Source organism: Trachurus japonicus, chromosome 2 (genome assembly GCF_045865225.1).
Source record: "Trachurus japonicus isolate A0001 chromosome 2, Traja_1.0".
NCBI lineage: Eukaryota > Metazoa > Chordata > Actinopteri > Carangiformes > Carangidae > Trachurus > Trachurus japonicus.
In genome coordinates, this window is record NC_140908.1 from 1216055 (window position 1) to 1226236 (window position 10182).

Sequence of the window (10182 nt, forward strand, 5' to 3'; positions counted from 1 at the left end):
CCGGCCTACCTCCGGACAGCCGCGCCCCCCCGAACACCTGCACACACCCTCCTCCAGTCACGTCCAGACAGCAGCCCCGACCGCCTGGACACCTGCTGCCTCCCTCCTCCAGTCACCAGCCTACCTCCGGACACCTGTGTGAGCGCACATTCTCAGCGATACAGCAGTTGCGCAACTGGATGAGGACAATGGCACAGCAGATTATAGGTGCGTTTCCATTACCCCTTGAAATGCGCAAAACCTAAATATCGAAATTAAAAACTTGTAATGGAAACACCTACATTTCGAAAAAAACTCTCAAATATCGCAAAAAAGTTTTTACGCTCTCATGAGGTGGTTTTTGAGACATATCAAACGTGCATCGCAAAAGTGTAATGGAAACACTTTTTTCGCTTTTCTACACGTCACCGGCGTCACTGGAGTGGTGTGTGTCCACGCTGTGTTGGTTTATGTAACTTGAGGGGACAAATGAACCACATGTTTATTGTCATGCATTGCTGACCTGGGCATTATTTCTCATTAAATTAGAAAAACCTTTCCTATCATTCCCCTTTTCCGTGCATAGTTGAAGGAAATTTGGCTCGCATCCACACTCCCACTCCCTCCTGTGCCGAAATGTCACCTTAAGTCACATAAACCAGTACCGGTGTGTGGACACAACCACAGCGCCTCATCACCGCTGGTGTTTAAAAAGCTCCGTTCTTTCTGCAGTCAGGTTAAAGCACACATCCGCCGTGTTGGTAAACAAATAATCCATATCAACGGAGGAAACCGTGCTTGATCAGCTTGGGTTGGAGGTGGTGTGAGTGCGGGCCAGCGGGGACAGCGGAGTGGGCATTCGGGCTTCAGCGCGGTGCGGAACAACTGGTCCTAGTGTGAGTGCGTCCTTATTTGTGGCCGCTGCAGCGCCACACGGGCTTTGCCTTTCAGTAATCAAGCGCTGTTTTTGTCTTTGTTAAAAACAATAACAGCAACAGCTGTCGACTTTCTTTTTTCTTTTTCTTTTCTTTTTTTTGTCCCGTAGCTTCCCCATTCCTTCTGCCCTAGCGCCGCCTATGAGCCTCTCCATACCTGAGAGTCTCCACTCCGGCCGACAGCTGCTCTACTCCTGAGGCTCCTGGATGGTTGTAGCTCAGGTCCAGCTCTCTCAGATGGGAGGGGTTGGAGCTCAGAGCTGAGGCCAGAGAAGCACAGCCTTCCTCTGTGACCAGACATCCTGACAGACTGAACACACAACAACACACAGGAACCCTCTGTCAACACCTGGAGGTGTGTTCAAGTGTCATAAGATAAAAAGCTTGATGGATCCTTACCTGAGAGTCTCCAGTCCACAGTGTGGACTCTCCAGTCCACCAGACAGGACTTTGACTCCTGAGTCCTGCAGGTTGTTTGTACCCAGGTCCAGGTGTCTGAGACTAGAGGACTGGGAGCTGAGGACTGAGGACAGAGCTCTACAGCTTCTCTCTGAGAGGTTACAGCAACTAAGTCTGAAGAAATGATCATGAACAAGAAGAAAAATAAGATCTGAATTAATCTGATCACCTTGAATGATGAGACTGAACAACATGACAGAAAACAGAAGTTCACAGGGAAACAACAATCTAACAACTATAACAATACTCAGTTGGACCAAAGTCCACTTTACTTCTTCAAACAGTGACCAGACAGGAGCTGCTCGTTTGTTGACATGTCCTCTGATCTCAAGACTGAAGTTCTAATTGTTCTGTTTTAAACAGGTTGAACCAGCAGCATATTGTTGTGAGTCAACAAGTCAGTTACAACAATCTGAATCAGGTCATCAAAACATGGACATGTTTTTTTTTTTGTTTTTTTTTTGATTAACCAGAGTTTACATTTGTTCAATTTCACACAAACAGTAACTTGATCTCACCTGAGAGTCTCCAGTCCACAGTGTGGACTCTCCAGTCCTTCAGACAGGACCTTGACTCCTGGGTCCTGCAGGTCGTTGTTACTCAGGTCCAGATGTCTCAGACTAGCGGACTGGGAGCTGAGGACTGAGGACAGAGCTTTACAGCTTCTCTCTGAGAGGTTACAGCCACTCAATCTGGAGAGATGATCATGAGGAATTAAAGAAGACAATAATTGATTTTGTGTCCTGTTGAAAACACAGAGGTGTCGAATAAATCCAACTCTATACTTACAGAGCCTTTTTGGAGGCTTCAACCACTGGCATCAGCCTCAGAAGAACTTCCTCTGAAACAAAGTATTTCTTCAGGTCAAACTCATCCAGATCTTCTCCTGATGACAGTAAAGCGAAGACCAGAGCCGACCATTGAGCAGGAGACAGTTTATCTGTGGAGAGACGTCCAGAACTCAGGGACTGTTGGATCCGCTTCACTAGAGAACGATCATTCAGTTCATTCAGACAACAGGTTGATGGTTTTCTCTGCAGAGGGAGTCTCTTCAATCCTCTTCTTGATGTACTGGACCGTCTCCTGTGAGTCACTTCCTGTCTGTGTCATCAGACCTCGTAGAAGTTTCTGGTTGGTCAGCAGTGAAAGACCCAGGAGGAAGCGGAGGAACAAGTCCAGGTGTCCATTTGGACTCTTTAAGGACTCGTCCACAGCGCTCTGGTAGAAAGAAGTCGGGGTACATTTAACTTTTCTTCTTTCTGACTTTTTGGATGTTTGTTGTTGTTCTGACATCAGGTTGAGTCCAGAGTTGATGAAGGTCAGGTGGACATGAAGAGCAGCCAGAAACTCCTGAACAACTGGATGGATGAAGCAGAACACCTTGTCCTCGTACAGGCCTTTCTCCTCTTTAAAGATCTGTGTGAACACTCCTGAGTACACTGAGGCTGCTCTGATATCGAGCCACACTCTGTCAGGTCTGATTCATAAAAGATCAGGTTTCGTTCTCGCAGCTGCTCAAAAGCCAGTTTTCCCAGAGTCTCAATCATCTTCCTGGTGGCTGCACTCCAGTGTTTATCGGTCTCAGCTCCTCCATCATACTTGACCTTCTTTACTTTGGACTGAACCACCAGGAAGTGGATGTACAACTCAGTCAGGGTGGTTGGCAGCTCTCCTCCCTCTCTGGTCTTCAACAGATCCTCCAGGACTGTAGCAGTGATCCAGCAGAAGACTGGGATCCGGCACATCATGAAGAGGCTTCGTGATCTCTTGATGTGGGAGATGATCTTTCTGGCCTGCTCCTCATCTCTGAACGTCTTCTTGAAGTACTCCTCCTTCTGTGGGTCAGTGAACCCTCTTACCTCTGTCACCATGTCAACACACTCAGGAAGGATCTGATTGGCTGCTGCAGGTCGTGTGGTTATCCAGAGGCGAGCAGAGGGAAGCAGTTTCCCCTTGATGAGGTTGGTCAGCAGCACAATGACTGAGGTGGACTCTGTCACATCAGTCAGGATCTCAGTGTTGTGGAAGTCCAGAGGAAGTCGACACTCGTCCAGGCCGTCAAAGATGAAGACCACCTGGAACTGATCAAACCTGCTGATTCCTGCTTCTTTGGTTTCAGAGAAGAAGTGATGAACAAGTTCCACCAAGCTGAACTTTTCCTCCTTCAGCACATTCAGCTCTCTGAAGGTGAAGGGAAATGTGAAGTGTATATCCTGGTTGGTTTTGTCTTCAGCCCATAGTAGGGAGGTTAAGCCCAAAAAATAGTCCTTTGACTTCAAGTCATGATGCAAAGGTCCCCTTTGGCATGGAAGTACCTTAGAGTCATACAAATAAATCTATCCTAAGACACAAGTGAGATCACACTTTGTATCTGAAATAAACACGTTTTTAAAATGCCTCTTTTTAATTGAGAAAACGCATGTTAAAAGCACATTCCATTTAGAATGTCCATATAAACTCATATCACAAATCTGTTTATATGTCCATATAAACAGATCCCCTGATGCCTTCAGCTCCTGGATGTGATCTACAGCTTCTGAGACAACATGCAGCTGCTTGTATGACAGGATATTGGGTTTTATTAATGTGAAAACATTAATAAAACTATATTAATACTGATTTGTTGAACATCAGAGGGAGTGCAACAAATATAGCCTACAAGTAGTTAAATAATAAGATGTAGCCTAATTCATATCACAGTAGTGTCAGGAAAGACCAATTAACCAAATATTGTGTTGGTCAAAATATAGGCCTACCTATTACTAGTTACTGCTTGTGTATGTTGATTTAAAAAAGTTGAATTTACATGTATGACCCATTCTGGGTCATATTAGAAGTCCACTTAAAGTCAAAGGAAAAATGTTTTTACTGTTCTCAAATGTAAAAATGGGTCACATTGGACCCTCTACATTATTTAAAGCAGAAGTAAGTGATATATTTGTGTTAATATAAGTCTTAAATAGTTATATCTTCCGACAGCAATCACTTATGGCGCATTTCCACTAGCACGGCTCGGCTCGATACGGCTCGGCACGGCACGGCTCGGTTTGGTTGTGTTTCCATTACAACTGAGTATCACTAGTGCCGCCGTGACGTCATTTACACGGCGCCGAGCAACGCTCTAAACTCTGTAAATATATAACTTTAGCAACATTTGAAACATTTTCAGGCGAGAAAGTAGTCGTTTAGATCCCCAACGTGTTGAAAAACTGACAAAATACCAGCTGTTTACAATTTTGTTTCAACGAAGTCGGCGTTACTAAAGCTAGCCGTAGTGAGCAACGCACTTCCGGTTATTTTCACAAAATAAAATACCCGTTGCCTTTTATCATAAGGAAAGCCATTACGATAGAATTGGTGCTTTTACTTTGTAAACAGGAAGTGAACCTACCCTCGCTGTAGCTAGCTTTAAACCGCCGTTTTGACTGCTCTCGTCCCGTTAACGGCATTTAACCGTTCAATATGCCTTACCGGAGAGTCTTGCCAGCTCTGAGATCGGCCTGGTTCATTGTAAAACATTTATTTATTGATGTAATGTGGTGTTTTCTGTGCGTAGGCTGACCCCAAGGCAGTGCTGCTCTTCTTTCTAACCACAAACAAACTGCTGCTACAGCCACAATTGTTAGATTTCATCAATGAGACCAACATTTAAGAGTTTAACCAGCCGGTGGTAAACCTCTTAAAAGCCATCGGGGAAGTTAATTAGCGGTCTGTTCTCCTCGGGGTGACGGTGGTAGGCTGGCCGGCGGAGCACGTCAGGAGCCGGGCTGCTGCCTCTGTGGTGTCGCGGTCGCTGCTCGGACCTGGAGCTTCACTTCTCCGAAAAACATCGGGGCAAACTTCTAAACAGCCGTCGTTTGGATAAACTAACCGCACATGGGGATCTAAACAGTTACTTTCTCGCATGAAAAAATATTAAAACTTAATAAAGTCACGTAATAACAGAGCCAGTCTAAATATTAGAAATTCTCTGGTAATAACCATAGGTAATAACAGCTTCAGCAGGAACATTTCTGTTGTCGGTCGTCGCTTCCAGTGACGACACTCATCGGCCAATCAGTGGAAGGCAGTCGGCTGACGTCACGTTTTAGTAACGCTTCGGCTCGCTTGGAACCAGGGCTGAGGTGATACCAAAAGTGTACCTGATTGCAGGTACTACGTGCTAGTGGAAACACGCAAATAGCGCGCCGAGCCGAGCCGTACCGAGCCGAGCTGTGCTAGTGGAAATGCGCCATTACATACACGGGTCTGTCAGTCACTCTGCTCTGCTCTGAGCCGAGGAGAAAACATTTATCGTATCCTACAGTTTTTATCCAATGAGGAGAGAGAACGGCATGCAGGGCTGCGTGTGCAGCCAAGGGACGCCGTGCATGTGGAGACGTAGGGACGAGGACTGTTATGGTGCGTTCAAGGAAACTCGTAACTCCTGTTTTTCCGACCTGTGAAGTCGTACCAGTTCGATCTGGTACGAGTTCACGGGTCGGAAGTTACGAGTGGCCGTTATAGTGCACTTTTCACAGGTAAAACAGGTCGGAAAAACATGAGTGGGTTGCCTGGAACGCTACAAAGTCATAAGTTGTGACTTGAAGCTGTAATTTACGATTTCAAAAGCCTGCCTCGAACGCAGCATCAGCGAAAACGACCGGATCGCTTACTTCTGCTTTAAGGCTTATATAACCTGATACTGAATACATTTTACATTGTGCTCCTAAAGTAAACTAACAAATTTTAGTGTAGAGCGCCCTTAATAAGCAATGTTCAGCTTTTATATACATATAGGGAAGTTTAGGTTTGCAGCTCTCACATAAGCATATGATTAGGACTGACTTATTTCACCTGCACAGTATCGCTGGCTAAGATCCTCTCTCAGAGTAATGCTGAGAAACTGGTAAGCTTCATTTTGGTAGATTTTTACTTTTGTGAATACTTGTTAATGCTCATCTTATCTATCTCATGATGTTACAGTATCTTTATTTCTTATTTCAAATTAGCCATAATGGAATGTCTTGACTGGACTTTAGGCATCCTATGTCAGTCCATCCTACAGATTGAAAGGCATTAGATCCCTGTTCATCATTCAAACTGCGAAACAATCCTGAAATATTGCAATCATGTCACAAATAAGCTGTAGATAACATACAGGAGCTGAAAACATTGTAGTTTATATGGGCATTCTAAATGGAATGTGCTTTTAGCATGTGTTTTCTCAATTAAAAAAAGGCATTTTAAAAACATGTTTATTTCAGATACAAAGTGTGATTTCACTTGTGTCTTAGGATAGATTTATTTGTATGACCCTAAGGTACTTCCATGCCAAAGGGGACCTTTGCATCATGACTTGAAGTCAAAAGTCGCTTAACCTCCCTACTAATGTAAACACAAGCACGTGTAGGGGGTGGAGGAGGTGGTGGCGGCGAGTTTTTTTTTTTTTTTTCTTTACGACAGTGACATGTGCCTCCCAGAACTGTGGGGGAGCTCCGGAGAGGGGAAAAAAAAGAGAAACCAGCGAAGGAGCAAGCTATTTCCGACCGACTTGCATAGCTCTGCTTTAAAGCAGATATCATCGGCACGGCCGTTTCGGCTAATGCTGTGTTCAAGGCAGGCTTTTGAAACCGTAAGTTACAGCTTCAAGTCACAACTACGACTTGGTAGCGTTCCAGGTAACCCGTAGCTCGTGTTTTTACCGTCCTGTTGTCTGTGAAAGTTCCCTATAACGGCCACTCGTAACTTCCGACCCGTGAACTCGTACCAGATCGAACTGGTATGACTTCACAGGAAGGAAAAACACAAAGTACGAGTTTCCTTGAACGCACCATGAGTTAGCAGCCCCCGCCCTTGTCAGGCATCAATTGGTCCTCGTGCTACGTCACCACATTCACGCGCATCCCTTGGCTGCACACACAGCCCTTCATGCCGTTCTCTCCCCTCATTGGATAACACTTGTATCCCACAAGGAAAATTTTCTCCTCGGGTTACAGCAGAGCAGAGTGACGGAGAGACTCGTGTTTAGGCTGAAATACTTCATGTAAGTGATTGCTGACGGAAAATAGGACTATTTAGGACTTATATTAACAAAAACATTCCACTGATATCTGCTTTAAGGGAACTTACCTGCTCCCAGTGATTGATTTGTTCAATCAATGGTTTCCTGCCTACAGTGGAAGAACGGTGACATCTGCTGGCCAGAGTGGGGAACAGCACCTGGTTATCCCACAAGACCGAGAGGAAGTGGATGGATGGAAATATTTTCGATTTCAAACAATTAATCAATTAAAAGAACTAAACCTGTACAACGCGTCAGTTCTTCTTAGTTGATAAATGAACCTCATGTCTGAGACATTTCCAGGCTTTTTCTCAGCAGTCATCAGATTCAGACAAAGACAACAAACTGATATTGACAGTGAAGTTTTTATTGTAAAAAGACATAAAAAAGACAGCAATTAACATTAACATTTATCTTGTAATCATTTTAAATCTTCAAAGAAACAAGTTTACAACATTCATTCAGAGGAGTTTAAAAAAAACCTAATGTAAATAATGACTCTGAAAACATGTGATTGCCAGACAGACGTCTAAAGACTGAACTGTCTGTTCAACACAGAGACACTGAGGAACCAGACCTGAACCAGACTGCAAACCCAGGAAACAGAGGCTCAGTGAAGGTGGTGTTGAAGGTGTGGAGGTGGATCAGTGAGTCAGAGGAGACTCTGTAGAAGGACAGAGAGCCAGCAGGACAGTCCACATACACTGCAACTCTGTTAGAGACAGAGGAAGTGGTGGAGGAAGAGGAGATGGCTGTTTCTATGTTGTTGTGACAGACATGGTAACCATCATCAGAGCAGCTCAGTCTCCAGGACTGATCGTTCCATCCAAACCCACTGTCTTCATTGTCTCCCATCCTTTTGATTCCTCTGTAACTCATTGATATATCAACCCTTCCTCTCCACTCCACCTCCCAGTAACAGCGACCAGCCAGACCAGTTGAACACAGCAGCTGAGGTCGAAGGTCAAATCTGTCTGGATGTTTGGGATATGACTGATCCTCCTCCACATATGTCACTGTCCTGTTGTTGTCAGACAGTTTGATCCACTTGTTCACTGTATTTGTGTCAATTGTGAGTTGACAGGAATCTGATGAAGAGAACAAGACACAGCTGCAGTTATTGATAATCTGATCAGTTATTGACAGTTTAATGAAGACTCATGACTTCAGTGATGTAACATTGTGAAGATGGTTGAATCAAGTCCAAACACACTTACACTTCCTCAGACCTGGTGTCAACCATCGGTCTCCATCAAACGGCACCCTGAAAGAAGAAGACAAGAAGGCGCTGGAGTCTTCATGTTGTGATAATGCAGAGGAAGAGGAGACGAGGAGGAAACACTTCATCACCTTGTCTAATAGTAAAGTGTGCACCTGCATGAAGCTCCTCCTCCTCTATCAGACAGTGTGTGTGGCTGCAGAAGCCTCTCCATACCTGAGAGTCTTCACTCTGGCCGACAGCAGCTTCACTCCTGAGGCTCCTGGATGGTTGTAGCTCAAGTCCAGCTCTCTCAGATGGGAGGGGTTGGAGCTCAGAGCTGAGGCCAGAGGAGCACAGCCTTCTTTTGTGATCAGACATCCTGACAACCTTCAAAACATTCATTCATAAGATCGAATCAGATACTGTGCATTGGGTGAATGAAGGCTCAATTTTGACATGATTGTTAATCATTCAGGAAAGTAAATCAATTTGAGGCTTGATTACTTGTCTTTCTTGTGTTACGGTGAACGAGTTAGATCAGGGGTGTCTGTATGGCCCAGGAGTGCCAGAAGGGCCCTCAGGATGAATTTGCCAAGTGTGGAAATTTGAAATTGCATATATTTTTATCAAGAAATTTTAGGTTGTTCATAATATGTTTCGTAAAAGGATAGTTAAATAACTATAAACATCTTAATAATGTACTAAAACAAAGGGAAAATTCAAAGTTCTTTTTATTTATAAGTTACCATGGTATTATCTTACTAGTCCGGCTCACTTGAGATCAAATACACTTTATATGGCCCCTGACCTAAAATGACTTTGACACTCCTAAGTTAGATCCTCACTTGAGAGTCTCCAGTCCACAGTGTGGACTCTCCAGTCCACCAGACAGGACCTTGATTCCTGGGTCCTGCAGATTGTTGTTGCTCAGGTCCAGGTGTCTAAGACTAGAGGACTCGGAGCTGAGGACTGAGGACAGAGCTTCACAGCTTCTCTCTGAGAGGTTACAGCCACTCAGCCTGAAGAGATGATCATGAACAAGAAGACAAAAAGATCTGAGTCAATCTGTGATCAACTTCAATGATGAAGACTAAACAACATGAGAGAAAACAGAAGTCTACAGGGAAACAACAAACTAACTAAACAGACAGTCACCAGACAGGAGCTGCTGGTTTGTTGACGTGTCCTCTGATCTCAGGACTGAAGTTCTTATTGATCTGTTTTGAACAGATTGAGCCAGCAGCAGATTACTGTGACTGAACAAGTCAGTTACAATAATCTGAACCAGGTCATCAAAACATTGAGGAGGTTTTCTTGATGAACCAGAGTTTACATTTGTTCCATTTCACACAAGCAGTAACTTGATCTCACCTGAGAGTCTCCAGTCCACAGTGTGGACTCTCCAGTCCAACAGACAGGACCTTGACGCCTGAGTCCTGCAGGTTGTTGTTACTCAGGTCCAGGTCTCTGAGACTAGAGGACTGGGAGCTGAGGACTGAGGACAGAGCTTTACAGCTTCTCTCTGAGAGGTTACAGCCACTCAATCTGGAGAGATGATCATGAGG

At 44.6% G+C, this 10182-nt stretch overlaps 2 protein-coding genes across 2 annotated transcripts in view; both read right to left on the reverse strand.

Annotated features, from left to right (window-relative positions):
• The window catches only part of LOC146990460 (uncharacterized), a 31686-nt gene that overhangs the window by 1542 nt on the left and 19962 nt on the right, over positions 1–10182 (reverse strand). The window contains exons 11-15 of the mRNA XM_085803955.1: positions 9989–10162; positions 9463–9636; positions 1892–2065; positions 1314–1487; positions 1072–1224 (exon numbers count right to left, since the gene is read on the reverse strand). Of these exons, the coding sequence (XP_085660081.1) occupies positions 1072–1224; positions 1314–1487; positions 1892–2065; positions 9463–9636; positions 9989–10162 (849 nt within the window). The remainder of the gene's footprint in view (positions 1–1071; positions 1225–1313; positions 1488–1891; positions 2066–9462; positions 9637–9988; positions 10163–10182) is intronic.
• Positions 7898–8763, reverse strand: LOC146990461 (stonustoxin subunit alpha-like). The gene is made up of 2 exons (XM_085803655.1): positions 8634–8763; positions 7898–8504 (listed from the first exon to the last, which is right to left on the reverse strand). Exons 1-2 carry the CDS (start codon positions 8761–8763, stop codon positions 7966–7968), a joined length of 669 nt encoding a protein of 222 aa, XP_085659781.1. The 3' UTR covers positions 7898–7965.

Bases quoted from the DNA above. Each gene is read 5' to 3' on its own strand.
- LOC146990461 (XM_085803655.1), bottom strand. From the start codon at position 8,763: ATGAAGTGTTTCCTCCTCGTCTCCTCTTCCTCTGCATTATCACAACAT. The intron at 8,505-8,633 runs GTAAGTGTGTTT...TCTCTTCATCAG, and splicing joins GACACCAGGTCTGAGGAAGT to ATTCCTGTCAACTCACAATT.